At 46.1% G+C, this 17,500-nt stretch overlaps 1 protein-coding gene across 1 annotated transcript in view; it reads right to left on the bottom strand.

Annotated features, from left to right (window-relative positions):
• sspo (SCO-spondin) overlaps nucleotides 1-17,500 on the bottom strand; it is a 136,379-nt gene that overhangs the window by 111,291 nt on the left and 7,588 nt on the right. Inside the window, 16 exon segments of the mRNA XM_076291439.1 lie at nucleotides 201-403; nucleotides 848-982; nucleotides 1,638-1,894; nucleotides 2,270-2,364; nucleotides 3,763-3,946; nucleotides 6,405-6,657; nucleotides 7,269-7,434; nucleotides 7,737-7,955; nucleotides 8,504-8,676; nucleotides 9,115-9,241; nucleotides 10,818-10,959; nucleotides 12,344-12,584; nucleotides 14,477-14,633; nucleotides 14,885-15,010; nucleotides 16,428-16,513; nucleotides 17,251-17,409. Coding sequence (XP_076147554.1) covers nucleotides 201-403; nucleotides 848-982; nucleotides 1,638-1,894; nucleotides 2,270-2,364; nucleotides 3,763-3,946; nucleotides 6,405-6,657; nucleotides 7,269-7,434; nucleotides 7,737-7,955; nucleotides 8,504-8,676; nucleotides 9,115-9,241; nucleotides 10,818-10,959; nucleotides 12,344-12,584; nucleotides 14,477-14,633; nucleotides 14,885-15,010; nucleotides 16,428-16,513; nucleotides 17,251-17,409 — 2,723 coding nt within the window.

The raw sequence follows: 17,500 nt of genomic DNA, 5'->3' as shown, positions 1-17,500 counted from the left end.
TCAGCATTGGTGCTGAGGGTTAAGACAGACAACTATAAACTATTATACCATATTTGAAATGAACTGACGGACTTTAAAGGACAACTCTGGTCTGCTTGGGGAACAAAACAACGTTAATCGGAATCATTTTGAGTACCGTAGTACCGGAATATGCATTTACAGCAAATAGGTGCTGAGAGTTGAAGTGGACTCCTACTCACCGCGCACGGGTCTCTAAGGTCCTGGTCCCGCACGTCTGGGCAGGACGGGCTGACCTTCCAGGAGTTTCCGAAGAGCTCCGGCGTCGACTCCACGATGCCTTGGCGAGTGGTGAAGTCGTTCTCTGTGTCCCCGTCGAAGTTACCACACAACCCCCCGACCTTGCCACGAAGACTGGGCGCCAAGCGGACATACACACGCATGCCTGACCAACAGCAGAGAAATGTAAACTGCAAGCTCTGTACTGTGTGTGTGTGTGTGTGTGTGTGTGTGTGTGTGTGTGTGTGTGTGTGTGTGTGTGTGTATGTGTGTGTGTGTGTGTATATGTGTGTGTGTGTGTGTGTGTGTGTGGGTGGGTGGCATTTTTTCTTTATTGTCTTGAGTTCTCAGAAACTACAAAATGTTTGATGGACAATATAAGTATAATTACCCTCCGGCCAGCATAAGGATAACACAACCTAATTCTAACTCTATCAATCACAATCTAATCTAACTGAATTTAATTTCTGATGCAATCATTGACTTCACTCAGAAGACAAACGTCTATTAACGTTTATTTTCTCAAGGGCAATCTTAAACTTTTGTCAAGGACAAGTTGAACAGGTGTAACCTGTTGATTAACTCCACATTTGCAGACACATTAACCCACCTCCATCCCAGAGCAGCGTGACCCCCAGGCGTGATGAGAGCGAGACAAACATCCCCACCCTCTCCAACGTCAGCCCACTGCCAGAGTAGGACTTAGGGAGAGACACTGCCATGCCGTTCACCGTCACCGCCTTACCTGAGACACACACACACACACACACACACACACACACACACACACACACACACAGCACACACACACACACACACACACACACAGCACACACACACACACACACACACACACACACACACACACACACACACACACACACACACACACACACACACACACACCACACACACACACACACACACACACACACACAGCACACACACACACACAAACAGCTGTTAAAACCAGGGCTTGCTAGCTGGAGCAGACTCAGTAAGAGGTGACACAGATGTGATCGCCAGCATATGCGTAATCATCATCAGTATAGTAACAATGTAATAACACCCCCTGCAGGTAGATGGCGCTGTTGACAGTAGCAATAGATAGTGATGTAAAGTGTAGATGAGATGAGTTGAGATAAGATGATAAGATGAGTTATATACTTGTCTGCCCACCACGTGGATGGCGTTATTGCTTTAGTAATAAATGCAACATGTTTATATTATACACTCACCGTGCAGAATGTGGATGACCGTGTTGATAGTATATAGTGATAAATAATAATGTACAGAAATGCTCATCACGCAGCATGTGCATGGTGGGGTTATTCAGGGATAGATAGTAATGGACATTAATGTAAAGTGTTAAAAGTTCTATGCTGTATAAGTTGTAATACCGCGTAGCATGTGGATATCGGTGTTGCCGACGGTGAAGGTGACGGACTTGGTGCAGGTGACGCCGGTGCTGCCACATGGCACGTTCTCGGCCATGACGCTGAACTGGCCACTGCTCTCCTGCGCCAGTACGTACTCGCAGTCCCCCAGGAATGAGAAGCAGCGCCCGTCAAACGTCACGTAGTGCGGGTCGCCCGTGGCAACGCAGGTGCCAGCGCACAGGGACTGCCCACAGTGCCAGCGCCTCGCGAAACACACACTGGAACACACACATGAGGAGTGAGAACATACGGCACGTCACACACAGGGACACACACCAATATCTCCACCACCACAACACCAACATTTACACACACAGTCAATGAACAAGGCTGTTCTCAAATAATGCTTAATGTAATGACATACAATATTTTAGAGGTTTTAATTTCAAAAAGTGTGTATTGTGATTCAGTGTTTTAAAGTAGCAAAATCTGTTTTAAATATAAATAAAATATAATAAAAAAAATAGTATGCTAAATAAATAAGTAAATAATGTGAGATGGTTTTGCTGAGTAATATCGAGTCAAATAACATCTAGTGAAATGAATGGCCTCAGCCCTTTAAGCCCTTTAAACATATTAAAACAGTTTCCCACCAAGTGTTGCAGTCTTTGGTGATGGTGTCATTGGAGAAGTACATTCTACCATTGTGATGACATGGACACTCGTCAGGAGGAACACAACGATCACTCTGGAGATTAACAACAAACAAACAAACAAACAGAAAAACAATAAAGACAAGGATGGATACGTTGGAATGTTCCAGAAAAGAACAAAAGCACACAACGCAAACACACAGCACAAAGAACCCACGGGATGTACAAACAAGTTTCATTGCCAGGAAGACATATCCCAGCTAAAAAACAAACAAACAAACCCCCCCATATATCTTACAGTACATTTCACTAAAGACATACAAACTCTTCTAAATATTGTTGAGTAGTGTTTAGATTCTAACCACAAAATCTACACACCACCTCCTGGTTCTCTTGCTGTTGCTGACTGTGTTGCTGTGAACTGTGGTCTGCTGATTGTTGCACATTGTGTTTTTATAATTGTTGTCTGATGATGGTTGTGTGCTGTGTTCAGCTGGTTGTGTTGCTGTGCGTTGTGTTATGATGATTGTGTTGTTATGGTAATTGTAATTGTGCGTTTCGTTTTCATAATTGTTGTGTGTTGTGTTTAGAGTTCTGCTGATTGTGTTGTTGTACTTTGTGTTCTGCTGATTGTGTTGTTGTGTGCTTTGTGCAGCTGATTGTGTTTGTGTTGTTTGCTACTGATTGTGTTGTTGTGTTCTGCTGATTGTGTTGTTGTGCTTTGTGCAGCTGATTGTGTTTGTGTTGTTTGCTACTGATTGTGTTGTTGTGTTCTACTGATTGTGTTGTTGTGTTTTGTGAAGCTAATTGTGTTGTTGTGTTTTGCTGATTGTGTTGTTGTGCTTTGTGCAGCTGATTGTGTTGTTGTGTTCTGCTGATTGTGTTGTTGTGCTTAGTGTTCTGCTGATGGTTATGTGGTTATGATATGTGCTAATTGTGTTGTTGTACTTTGTGTTCTGCTGATTGTGTTGTTGTGTGCTTTGTGCAGCTGATTGTGTTTGTGTTGTTTGCTACTGATTGTGTTGTTGTGTTTTGCTGATTGTGTTGTTGTGTTTTGCTGATTGTGTTGTTGTGCTTAGTGTTCTGCTGATGGTTATGTGGTTATGATATGTGCTAATTGTGTTGTTGTGTGTTGTGTGCTGTTGTCTGTTGTGTTCAGCTGATTGTGTTTGTGTTGTTGTGTTCTAATGATTGTGTTGTGTTCTAATGATTGTGTTGTTGTGTTCTGCTGATTGTGTTTGTGTTGTTGTGTTCTGCTGATTGTGTTTGTGTTGTTGTGTTCTGCTGATTGTGTTGTTGTGTTCTGCTGATTGAGTTGTTGTGTTCTGTTGAGCTTTTGTGCTTTGTGTTGTGTTGTGTGCTGCTGTCCGTTGTGTGTTGATGTTGTGTTCTGCTGATTGCATTTTGTGGTTTGTGCGTCTGATTGTGTTGTGTGGTTTGTGCGTCTGATTGTGTTGTCATGTGTTGCGCGTTGGCGTTTAGTCTATGCCCACCAGCAGGACGGTGCCCTCTGGGCAGGTGCAGCCGTAGATGGGCTCGGCGCAGGGTGCCAGGGGGGCGTCCAGACTGGCACAGGTGCGAAGGCAGGAGCGCGGGGAGTAGACCAGAGTGCCAGGGCACCGGGACACCTCAGGACACTTAGAGTTGGTGCAGTTCCAACCACCCCTCTGACAGATGCTACAACAGAGGGAGGGGGGGGGGCAGAGAGAGAGAGGGGGGTAGAGAGAGGGGGGGGGGTAGAGAGAGACAGGGGTGGTAGAGAGAGAGGGGGGGTAGAGAGAGGGGGGGTAGAGAGAGACAGGGGTGGTAGAGAAAGAGAGAGAGAGAGAGAGAGAGAGAGAGAGAGAAAAAAGGAGAGGAAGAGGAAAAGAGCAGAGGGACAGAGAAAAGGGTAGATGGAATGAGAAAGAGCGATACAGAGGAAGGGAGAGAGAAAGCAAGAGGAAGAACAGGGAGAGAGAAAAGAGAGAATATAGGCTTGTGTAATCTGAAGTTCATTGTCCAGGAGGTGTATCTGATTTCCACATCAACTTTATTACTGAGCTCATATCTCCACACTAGGCTATCACATTACACTTGCAACACGTGCACACACACACACACACACACACACACACACACACACACACACACACACACACACACACACACACACACACACAGACACACGTACAGTACATGATTACACACGTGCGTATACACACATACACACAGAATTAATTTGCAGGATTGCATGACATGTCTGGCAGACTGTCAGTTGTTCATATCTTTGACGAGTGCTCATGTCTCTGTGGACGCTGTGAGGGGAAGAGATGCAATGAAATCAACCTATCCCGGCGCAAGCCAGAGCAGGACATAGAGTGATTTCATCAGACCCCTCACACCACCCTCGTTACAGGAGACAGGCACACGGACACAAACATACACATCCTAATGAAACCCAGTGACACACACATACATGCACATACACACACACACACACACACACACACACACACACACACACACACACACACACACATACACACACACACACACTTGCCCTCACTCACTAGACACACACACACACACACACACACACACACACACACACACACACACACACACACACACACTTACCCTCACTCACTCACTAGACATACTCCCAATACTCACACACACACACACTTACCCCCACTCACTCACTCACTCACTCAACACACACACACACACAGAAGTGTTATCACTGAGTTTCTGAAAAGAGGTCAGGGTGATAAGAGAACCTTTTTTTATAATGGGGTCACCTATAAACTGGCTTAATAGCTGTTTCCGAGTAAAAGATCTTGCAGTTTGACTGATGGTCGTAATCCCTAGATCTGCTCTCTGTCTATGTCTAGCAGAACAACTAGGGCTGCTTTTGTTCAGTTTATGGAGGAGCAACCCTTTTATATGGAAATTATATCAGGTAAACAGATCACCATTTTAAAAATGAAACCAAAAATGTAAACAATTAAAAAGAATGTGGTAACATGAAGGTCATCGATACAATGCGATCCTAAGTCATTATAATAATTGTTGTAATTATTTACAAGCCAGCATAAGACTCCATAGCAATGTTCATAATGCATTATGACCTGTAGCTTTATTGTTTTAAAGTACCGGTATATACTATATATATATAGATTACATCATTATGGGCAAAAAATCTCAGCTCATTTTACATAATACATTACAGTATACCACCAACCTGCCTACTCATAACTACACCCCTCTGGCCCCTGTGCTGATGCATTTTAACAACTTTGGAGGCAAATGGATAAACTAATGGATAAAAGACCAGACTTATATCACTTATAATAAATGCCTGTATCACGGATTAGAAACAAATATGCAAAATAATGATGAATTGATAGGAACTAATTTTCCACAGCTGTCCGAGCCAGAGCTCATGTTGGGGTTATGATAGTCCAGCGGCCTCCTGATGAGTCATTGTCATAAAGAACTACAGAGTCCACAGCCAACCGTCATAAAACAACACTATCTTATCACACGTCATAAAATCAATCTGACTGATCACTCTGACGGGTGCCATTCATTTCTGTCTCTCTCTCTCTTTCTTTCTCTCTCTCTCTCACTCTCTCACGTATCATTTCAGGACACACATTCTTTTCAGCTGACACCGTACTATCACTAAATATCAAGGTGACATCTAAGCATTTGCTCTGTTCTCAGGCAGTCCTCTTTGTCATGACATAACGTGTCACCTTGGACCTGCCGTAGTGAGATTCTACTGTTCAAGACACACATTACCTTTCCTATTTGCTCTCAAAACGGGCCAATACATAATGTCCCAGTTGATCTCTGGCTTACAGTAGTTTGGAATTCATATAAAGATGTCCACCTCACATGGTATCCATCTCACAGAGTACTTTTTATAATTGATTATTCTCCTATACATAAGCCTGGAGACTAGAGAAGGTCTAAGATATGGTGCCCAAAACTGCATATCTTATTTAATCCTGTGTAGTCCTACCATGTGTTGCAGTTGTTCTGTACGGTGCTGTGTAGTCCTACCATGTGTTGCAGTTGTTCTGTACGGTGCTGTGTAGTCCTACCATGTGTTGCAGTTGTTCTGTACGGTGCTGTGTAGTCCTACCATGTGTTGCAGTTGTTCTGTACGGTGCTGCCAGGTGGGTACATCTGCTCTCCGCGCTGGCACGGGCACATGCTGGCGGGCACACACTGGCCCTCGTCGTCCTGCACCAGGCCTGGTGGGCACTGGCAGCCGGGCACACAACTGGGGGAGCCGCCGGAGACATCGCAGGGCCAGCCTTGGCGCAGGTCACTGCAGGAGGCCCCACACGAGCGCCCACACTCCTGGTGGACCTGACCACCAGAACACTGCACAGCTGAGGGAGGGAGACATGGGAGAAAGGTATAAACAGAGAAAGAGAGAGAGAGGGTGTGTGTGTGTGTGTATGTGTGTGTGTGTGTGTGTGTGTGTGTGTATGTGCGTGTGTGTGTGTCCGTGTGTCCGTGTGTGTGTGTGTCTGTGTGTGTGTATGTGTGTGTGTGTGTTTGTGTGTATGTGTGTGCATGTGTGCATGAGTGTGTGTGTGTGTGTGTGCGTGAGTGTGTGTGTGCAGTGCAGTACAGTGCATGTGTGTGTGTGTGTGTGTGTGTGTGTGTGTGTGTGTGTGTGTGTGTGTGAGAGAGAGAAAGAGAGAGAGAGAGAGAGAGAGAGAGTGTGTACGTGTACAGTAAGTGTGTGTGTGTGTGTGTGTGTGTGTGTGTGAGAGAGAGAGTGTGTACATGTAAGTGTGTGTGTGTGTGTGTGTGTGTGTGTGTGTGTGTGTGTGTGTGAGAGAGAGAGTGTGTACATGTAAGTGTGTGTGTGTGTGTGTGTGTGTGTGTGTGTGTGTGTGAGAAAGAGTGTGTACATGTAAGTGTGTGTGTGTGTGTGTGTGTGTGTGAGAGAGAGAGAGAGAGTGAAACAGACAGGGTGGGGTGGGGCTCTTACGGCAGAAGGTGTGGTTCCTCCAGCTGATGGTCACCCCCTCCTGAGCACAGTGGCGGGCGTAGGCCGTGAGGACAGTACACTGGCACGGCCTGTTGGTGGCGCAGCTGCACATGTCGTTCAAACACAGGCGCATGTAAGGGTCCCTGTCCACCACGTCGTGGCACGGCTGCGGGAGACACCGGTCAGATTTTAAAACACACCTCGACTTTATTAATTATTAGATTTTTTATTATTCATTTTTACACATCACATAACACCTGGGAGAGAGAGCTCAAGACAGGAGGTTGCAGTTAGAGAGATGGGAAAGTGAGAGATAGTATCAGTTTGGGTTACCATGAGTGAGATATGGTGTGTGTGTGTGTGTGTGTGTGTGTGTGTGTTATGCGCATGTGCGTGAGCGCGTGCGTGCGTGTGTGCGTGCGTGCGTGCGTGCGTGCGTGTGTGTGTGTGTGTGTGTGTGTGAGTGACCTGGAAGACGGAGCTGTGTATGACGGCGCAGACGTTCTCAGCTTGCTGGCGGCGCTGTGTGTAGGTGGCACAGGGGTCGGGCGGGGTGGCCTGTGGCACTGGACAGGTCGCCGTGGTGAACTTGCTGGCGAAGGACGTCACGCTGCTCTCCACGTCCCCCTCCGGCGTGGTGAAGTCATCGTGCTGACTCCAAGTCAGTGTGCCACACAGTCCTCGGACCTTAAACACACACAGGTGTGTGTGTGTGTGTGTGACACGAGGGATTAACACATCTCACACCCACAGCCCTTTATCATATGCATTCATCATCTCTTTAGGCCTCTGCATATGTCTACTGACGTGGCTTTTACTATTGCTCAGCTCTGTCAGCTCAACATACAACATGGTTTATGTATACACAGTGTGCGTAGCTTTACGTACACACAGGGACGACTCCGGGGGGGGGGGGGGTATACTGGAGGGATATACTGTACGAACATGGCCGTGTCCCATCTCCCATGTCACTGACTGAGAATTGCAACTTTATTATTCCATTATTTATGGATGTCACTTTTTTTCATGCTCCCGCTAACCCTATGAGACAAGAACATATTCTGTTTACAGTGTGACAGAGAATAAAGTTATTTTGAATCCTTTAAATCCTTAAATCCATGAAACTCAACTACAGTATAACTTTCTTGGCCAACTAGACTACATCACAGTATACCCACTACATCTAACTAGACTACACCACTGACCCTGGTTAGGCAAAGGTAAGTAGTAAGTACCTTCTGAGCGAAGCCCGGTTGCAGGGTGATGAGGGCAAGGGCTCCGTCCAGGTACCACAGCAGCTGAGCCCCGAACGCCTGGACCAGCAGGAACGTGGACGAAGCCCGCCTTACCACCAGGTCCCCCGTCACCACTGGCAACCCCTCCAGCCGCCCGTTAACACTCACAGCACCTGTAGGTCAAACAGACATACACAGAGATAAAAATACACACTGACAGTCACACAGAGACACAGACAGAGAGACAAACACATTGGGAGACATAGTACAGTGCATACAGGTTAAAGGGAAACACACACACACACACACACACACACACACACACACACACAAACACACACACACACACACACACACACACACACACACACACACACACACACACACACACACACAAACACACACACACAAACACACACACAGATAGATATACAAAGAAACACTGAGACATTAAGTAGATAGATAGACAGAGCTTAAAGGCTTATAAACAAAATTTCAAAGGTAAAGAAAGACAAATAGATAGACCTAGATCTAGATTGATATGCATCATCAAACAGGCACACAGTCTAATGCTGAAGGCCACTGGTCAGTGATTGGTCCAGATGCATTACCAGTATCCGTGACGATGACCGTGGTGCGGAGTGCAGTGACGGACATCTCTCTCAGGCAGCCTCGGCCGCCTCCACTCACACACTCTCCAACACGCACCGTCACCTCCAACTTCCTGTCCACAAAATCCTAAACACACGCAGTTTCTTTTAAAGTTTACATTACTGAAAAGACAGTTGAGACAAATAGAAATGAGAGGAGGGAGTGTAATATGAGGGAAATGGTGGTCCAAATGCACCCTTCACAACCCTAAGTCATATTTCTCTACACATATATCTCTTCATATTTTGGTGCCAGTACTTAAAATAGATAGATGAGCTAGCATAGGACTGGAGACAAACATTGCATGGCAGGAATAGTAGTTAGTAGTAGTAGTAGTTTCTCCAGGTATGTAATTGAAGTGGGAAATTCTCTGTTTATCGTTGAGGCCTGCTCTCTCTCTCTCTCTCTCTCTGTCTCTCTTGCTCTCTCTCTCTCTCTCACACGCACACACACACACTCACACACACATACACACACACACGCACACACAGACACATACGCATGCACACACACACACACACACACACACACACACACACACACACACACACACACACACACACACACACACACACACACACACAGATCTCATGCATATCTCATCGGATGTTCTTCTTCACTGCCAAAATAATTTAACCAGGTTTCAGGTTGAAACCAAGGTGCTGCACATACAGTACGAGCCTGTCATAGTCCCTATCATCCTCAAAGAACATAAAAAGACATGGAAAGCTCACTTAAAGCCTTGATTGTTCTCTTCATCTGATGTTCTTTTTAAAGTATATTTTTTGTGCTTTTATGCCTTTAATTGACAGGATAGTGGAGAATGACAGGAAGTGAGTGGGAGAGAGAGAGTCGGGGTGGGATCCGGAAAGGACCACGGGCTGGGAATCGAATCCGGGTCGCCGGTGTATGGTGCAGGTGCCCCAGCCAGTTGCACCACGGCCGGGGCCTTCATTCAGATGTTCTTCATCATGTTGATACACCCAAATGTCACGCAAGATATTGATACTTGCAAATGCCAGTCATACTGGTTGATTCCTGTAACAAACTTTGAAGCTTGTGAGAACACTGTTGTTGTATAATGTTTGTTGATGTATCTTATGGCTTCCCCGGGCCTGTCTTTGAATCCTTTCCTCTTTACGATCACGTGCCCAGGAATACACAAGGGTATTCTGTCTGGATTACGCATACTGATACACATATAGTTTGTTCGTTCCCAAGGTACAGTATGCAAGGCATATAAGAGTTGTATTCGGAATACTAGGACATATTAATTTTAAGTATAATGACACATAATTGTTCAATGTCTCCTGAGACCTTCCCAATAGTAAAGGATCAGTGATATCACCATCACACTGTACTTGGATTAGTATGTTGCCTCTGATTGCTAAGGCCTCCAGAGATGTCTATTAGGAGTGCTCTGACACCAGCATGAGTGCCCACGCACACGCCAGAGCCAACATTTTTGAAAACAGACAAGCGTTCAATAAACAATGGATTTGTTATATTGGGCGGCGCTGACAGAAACACAACTGGATCGTTATCTACAGGCCGGCAGCGAAAGGGTTCGGTCTTGGTGTGCGGGGGAAAACAATGAAATCCAATGTATATTTAAACATCTAAAGCGCAGTGCGGCACACTCACAGTGGTATTTGGCCCTTACCTCCACTGCAGTGAAACCACAGTCTCCCCCCTGAAGAGTATATCTCTTCTTGTCGAAGGTCATGACCTGCAGTCCACCAATCAGAACGCACTGAGCTGCACACTTCTCCCCCGAGCACCGCCACTGGCCAGCTGTACAAATACTGAGAGAGAGAGAGGGAAAGAGAGAGAGGGAAAGAGAGAGGATGAGAGAGAGAAGAAGAGAGAGAGGGAGAGAGAGGGGGGGAGAGGGAGAGAGAGAGGGAAAGAGAGAGAGGGAAGAAGAGAGAGAGAGAGGGAAAGAGAGAGAGGGAAAGAGAGAGGATGAGAGAGAGAAGAAGAGAGGGGGGGGAGAGAGAAGAAGAGAGAGAGGGAGAGAGAGGGGGGAGAGGGAGAGAGAGAGGGAAAGAGAGAGAGGGAAGAAGAGAGAGAGAGAGGGAAAGAGAGAGAGGGAAAGAGAGAGAAGAAGAGAGAGAGAGGGGGGAGAGAGGGGGAGAGGGAGCAGAGGGAGGGAGGGACAAAGAGAGCGGGATAGAGAGGGTGAGAGAGAGAGAAAGAAAGAGAGAGAGGGAGGGAGAGAGAGAGAGCATCATTAAATCTAAAGAACTCCCTCTCTCTGCTCATACTCAAACACCATACTCACTCTCTCTGCTCATACTCAAACACCATACTCACTCTCTCTGCTCATACTCAAACACCACACTCACTCAGTCTGCTCATACTCAAACACCACACTCACTCTGACTGCTCATACTCAAACACCACACTCACTCTCTCTGCTCATACTCAAACACCATACTCACTCTCTCTGCTCATACTCAAACACCATACTCACTCTCTCTGCTCATACTCAAACACCACACTCACTCTAGTCATACCCATCAGGGATGGAGTGGGATACTAAATATTACCAGGAGATTTCAGGCTCTGGCGGCCCCCTACTTAAAGCATGTCGTGGTCACTGGTCACTCATCAAAAATCTCCAGTAGCCTAGTCTGTACCCATCTTATACGCATCGCATAACCTGCAGGTCATCATAGTTGTTAGCACGTTATTACCAGGGCTAGGGGGAGGGGCTAGAGAGAGTGTGCACAAGAGGGAGGGGCTGTGATCAGGCTGCTGAAGGGCGCAGAAAAGAACTTACACAAACAGCGATCGCATGCCCTGTTCAAATCACAGATCACATTAACAGGGTTCCCTCTTTAAGTAAAATCTAAAATTCTATGACTTTTTGTCCTGCTTTCACTGACAAAAAAGTAAGCAGTAAAGCTAATAACCAAATATACACCAGTTCTGCATGGAAATATTTGTATTAATGTATTTTGGCAAGTGAATTTTAAACTGCTACAACAAAATTCCTTGACATTCCATGACTTTGCCCCAAAAATGATAAAATTCTGTGACTTTCCACAAATTCCATGATATTCCAGAAATTCAATGACCCGTGGGAAACATGCAGTAATCAGCCCGGCCTGAAAACATTACCATCCGACTAGGAATTGTCCTGATTCTCCCGATTCCCACTCTGCTACTGAACAGCGTGCTCACCATGTGTTGCACTGCTGCTGGATGGTGTCCCCGGCCTTGTAGGAGCGTCGGCGGTGGAAGCAGGGGCAGTCGTCCCTCTTCAGACACTCTCCCCCCTGCAGGAAGAGTCCTGGGGGGCACTCGCACCCCCCCACGCACTCCTCGCGACACTGACCGGAGGCGGGGGGCAGTGGGGAGGAACAGCTGGCAGGACAGGAGGAGACGCAGTCCGAAAACACCTGACCCCGCGGACACACTCGGCCTGAGGGAGGGAGGGAGGGAGGATGGAGAGAGAGAGAGAATGGAGAGAAAAGAAGAAAGGATAGATAAAAAGGGTAAAGAAGTGCCAAAGAAAGAGGGAAACAGAAAGAGCAAAAGAGAGAGAGAGAGCGAGAGAGAGAGAGAGAGAATGCAGTGAATGATCTGAGAGACAGGGCACGCAGGGCTTTCTATGCCATAAAACGGCAGATCCCTGTAGAAATCCCAATCAAAATCTGGTTGAAAATCTTTGAATCAGTGGTTGAACCAATTGCCCTCTATTGTATTGATGTGTGGGGCCCACTTACAAACCAAGATTTCAATCAATGGGAAAAACACCCTATTGAAACCCTCCATACAGAGTTTTGCAAATTCATCTTAAAAGTACACAGATGTGCCACAAACAATGCCTGCAGAGCTGAACTAGGCCAATATCCTTTAATTCTAAAAATACAGAAAAGAGCGATCAAATTCTGGAAACACCTGAAAAGTTGTGACCCCTGCTCATTCCATTATAAAGCCCTTCAGTACCAGGAGATGAACAAAGAAAAATGTCCCCTAACTAAGCTGGTCCTGAGTTTGATCTCATCCACCCACTCCACACACACAAATTCCCCACTGACACCGCAGCATCTGAATCACAAAGCAACTGAAATTAGGATAAACCAAATTACAAAAACTATTAAACAAAATTACATAATCCACTGGAAGAATCAAACAAAAAATCAAAGTAAAATGCAATTCTATTTGGCCTTAAACAGAGAATATCAGCTAGCACCCTACCTGACACACATTCAAGACAAAAACCTGAGAACCACACTGACAAAGTACAGACTCGGTGAACACAGTCTGGCCATTGAGGTGGGAAGGCACAGACAAACATGGCTGCCGAAAGACACTAGACTGTGCCACCACTGTGACCTAAACACAGTAGAGACAGAGATACACTTGCTGACACAGTGCACAAAATATGTTAACATTAGGAGAACTTATTTTGAAAAGATGACAAATGTCCTCCCTGAATTCCTGCAAGCGAGCGATGAGGAGAGGCTTTCATTCCTCACTGGAGAGAAAGAGAAATGCCTCCTCCTTGCGACTCAATACGTATATTCCTGCCATAACGAAAGGACCTGCTGATGTGAAACTTACACTACCTAAATATGAACATACAGTACACTCATACATACACACAGACACAGACACACACACACATGAACACATGCCCACACAAACATGCAGACACACACACACACACCCTTCTCCATTGCCATAGTTCATAATTCATATTTGTGTACAATTATCATTATTCTGTTTTATTTGTGATTTGTGTGTTTCCCCTTCCTCCCCTCCCCATTTGATGTATTTGACCCAAATGCTTTGGCAATACTGTACAACGTTATGGTCATGCGAATAAAGCTCCTTTTGAATTTGAATTTGAATTTGAGAGAAAGAGAGAGAGAGAGAGAGAGGGAGGAGGTGAGAGGTTGCAGGGGTCACCATGTCCTAGACATGGCACATGGGTGGTATATGGGGCACTGTTCAGGTGGGTGTGAGCAAAACATGATTAGAGTGGAGAAATCTTATCTAAACACTAAGCTGAGTTTGTGTGAGCTGTGGCTGCATTGGGGTGGAACATTTTGTAGCGTAACTAGTGCTGTCAACCCCCTTTAAAGATTAGTAAAGTAGTCTGGATGTATATGTGCCTGTCTGTCTGTTCTTCTGTCCTCTTGTCTGTCTGTCTGTCTGTCAGCCTGTCTGTCCATCCATCCAGCTGCCTGTCTGTCTGTCTGTTTGTAAATTTATCTGTTTGTACAAATCGATCTGTCTGTCTGTCTGTCTGTCTGTCTATCTGTCTGTGTGTCCATCTATGTCTGTCTGTCTGTCCGTCTGTCGTACCACAAAGTCCATGGCTGCGCCAGCTGATGATGACGCGTTGTTGGGCGCACTCTCGGGCGTAGCTGGCCAGGGTCTGGCACACTGCCCCCTCCCTCTCAGCACTGGGCAGACTGCAGTACAGGTAAAGGCACGAGTCCACATATGCCGCTGGGTCCACCTGCACACATACACACACACCACACACACACACACACACACACACACACACACACCACACACACACACACACACACACAGCCCACACACACACACACACACACACACACACAGCCCATACATGTCAATACAGTAAACACACATACTGTATGTACATACACAGACACACCCGTACAGACACAGACAGACACACACACACACACACGCCTATGTCTATCTATACAGTAAGTGTGTAAGTATGTGCTCCCTCACTCGATGGTGACACTGTGAGAATGGCGTCTCCAGAAGCCTGTGGCATGCCGACTCAGCCTTCCCCCGTACAGCAATACTGCCAGTGATGTCACAACTGTGACCTAACTCAGCTGCATCACTACAACCCTGAGAGAGAGAGAAAGAGAAAGAGAGAGAGAAAGGGAGATCAATAACACCATGTACAACCTCTTGTATATTATGTATAAAATGTAGAACAAACACAACCTTCTACATCAAAAAGAGTTTGAACATGCCCTGCTGAGGTCAGCCCTTCCGATATACTGCCCTACAACTTTTGCAGTTGTCCTCTACAGCGATCAGTGAAAATGTGCTCCACCTCTGCTGGACGGTGGGGATGTTACGTAGGAAACACTACATTGAGGATCCGGCCGCACTGTCACCAAGCGGACACAAGCCACGCGTCCAATACCTGGATTTTTTGTTTTGTTTTACTGTTTATTAGGCCTATTTGTTCATTTGTTTGTTCTTCTGTCTGTGCTAGGTTTGGGTACCCTGGCGAGTCACTCCACTCCGGTCCAGCACAAAATTGTTTTTGTTTGATTCTTTGTTTGTAGATAGCAAAATCAGATTGTCAGATAGCGGACCGCTGGTGGTATGCCGCCGGTGGCGTGCCACTTGTGGTCCACCGTTGGACCACCATCTCTTTAAATTGAACTTCTCATGAATATTAAGAAAAGCTAATAAAATGATATATGGAGTATAACTGAACAAATGAAAAAGATTTTAGACCAATAGTGGCAAAATATTGGGCAATTTGTCTGCAACCTGCCAGCGGACCGCCAGAGAACCGACGAGCAAAATGCCAGCTATGTCCCCATGGACCGTCAGTGGTCCGCCAGCCTCTTGCTATCTGGGTAAACTCAAGGCATTGCTGTAAAAGAGCTTAATGCTCAGCCAATGGCTGTTTCCCAAAGTCGAGCATGCTTCCCTGATAGAATGCTTCCTTGCAAGTCGGGTTCTACGAAGATGAGGCTAGGGGCCTCGCTATCGTTCTAGGACTCCGCTTTTAACTGCATGCTTTTGTTTCAATAGGGGCGCTGCTCCGACAACGAAGAAGATTATGGGTGTTTTTGTTGTCCTGAGGATCTACAGATGCATCCTTGATAAATCTCAGAATGAAGGGCGCAAATTTCGGTGTATTCTTGACATAGAAACAGTATTTCGCCGGAGTTCAATGACGTGGCGTCCTTGAAAAGACAGCTGTTGAATATGCTTCCTTGACTTTGGGAAACGGCTAATTTCCCCTGAATAAACAACAGTTGATGATGATGATGATGATAAACCTCCCATCACTCATAGGTCATTACACAGTTAACCCAATGGGCTTGTTTACTTAATCTTCTAGTGTTTGTGTAAGACCTGCATGTTCCTTCTGTTCTGAATCCAACATATCCATTGAGATGTCATTAACACCCTGACACACTAATCATCCTGTCAGTGTCAGGTTACGTCAGGTGACATGGAGTGCCGCCAACGCTGTGTTTTTGTCTGTGACATGTTATGAGTGAGTCAGTGGTCTCACCTCTGTTTGTTTATCAGACACCCGCCATGAGTTCCCGAAGCTAGCCGCATACGCAGACACGCTCCCACTGGCCAGGGTGAAGTCATCTGTACACAAACACACACACACACGCACACACACATACACATATACATACATACATACTCACACACACACACACACACACACACACACACACACACACACACACACACACAGAAACACACACATACACATATACATACATACACACACACACACACACACGCACACACACACACACATACACACACACACACACACAAACATCAGGACAGGGGTTAAACTGGGACTTACAGCTCATAAGCAGTAATGTGAAAGAGATGCATTCAGGATATGGCACAAAATACGCACTAAGATGTACATATTAGCAATATGAATGAGGGGCTGAAATGTAATTAAAATTTGCCAGGCCAATATAGATTATTTCCAGGGACTTTCTCTCTCTCTCTCTCTCTCTCTCATTCTCTCTCTCTCTCTCTCTCTCTCATTCTCCCTCTCTCTCTCTCATTCTCTCTCTCTCTCTCTCTCTCTCTCTCTCTCTCTCTCATTCTCCCTCTCTCTCTCTCTCTCTCTCTCTCTCTCTCTCTCTCATTCTCCCTCTCCCTCTCTCTCTCATTCTCCCTCTCTCTCTCTCTCTCTCTCTCATTCTCCCTCTCTCTCTCTCTCTCTCTCTCTCTCTCTCTCTCTCTCTCTCTCTCTCTCTCTCTCTCTCTCTCTCTCTCTCTCTCTCTCTCTCATTCTCTCTCTCTCTCTCTCTCTCTCTCTCTCTCTCTCTCTCTCTCATTCTCCCTCACTCACTGACCGTTGGCGTTGTTGTTGTATACGCCACATAATCCTCTGGTGTTGCCCAGATGGTCTGCGGTCACTGTCAGGTAGACAGTGTTGTCCATGTCAAACTTCAGGCGCACCCCGAGTCCACTCTCCACAAATACAAAGTCCCCGAGCCAGTGGACACTCACACCTGCAAACACACACCATGTGGGAGATCACACACACACACACACACACACACACACACACACACACACACACACACACACACACACACACAC

The sequence above is a fragment of the Alosa pseudoharengus genome, unplaced genomic scaffold (genome assembly GCF_046254945.1).
Source record: "Alosa pseudoharengus isolate Yale_2024_CS ecotype anadromous, Long Island Sound unplaced genomic scaffold, YU_APseudo_1.1 YU_APseudo_1.1_scf_18, whole genome shotgun sequence".
In the NCBI taxonomy this organism is placed as follows: domain Eukaryota; kingdom Metazoa; phylum Chordata; class Actinopteri; order Clupeiformes; family Clupeidae; genus Alosa; species Alosa pseudoharengus.
Note: the sequence above shows the minus strand (reverse complement) of the source record. Positions and strands in the feature narration are given on the sequence as shown.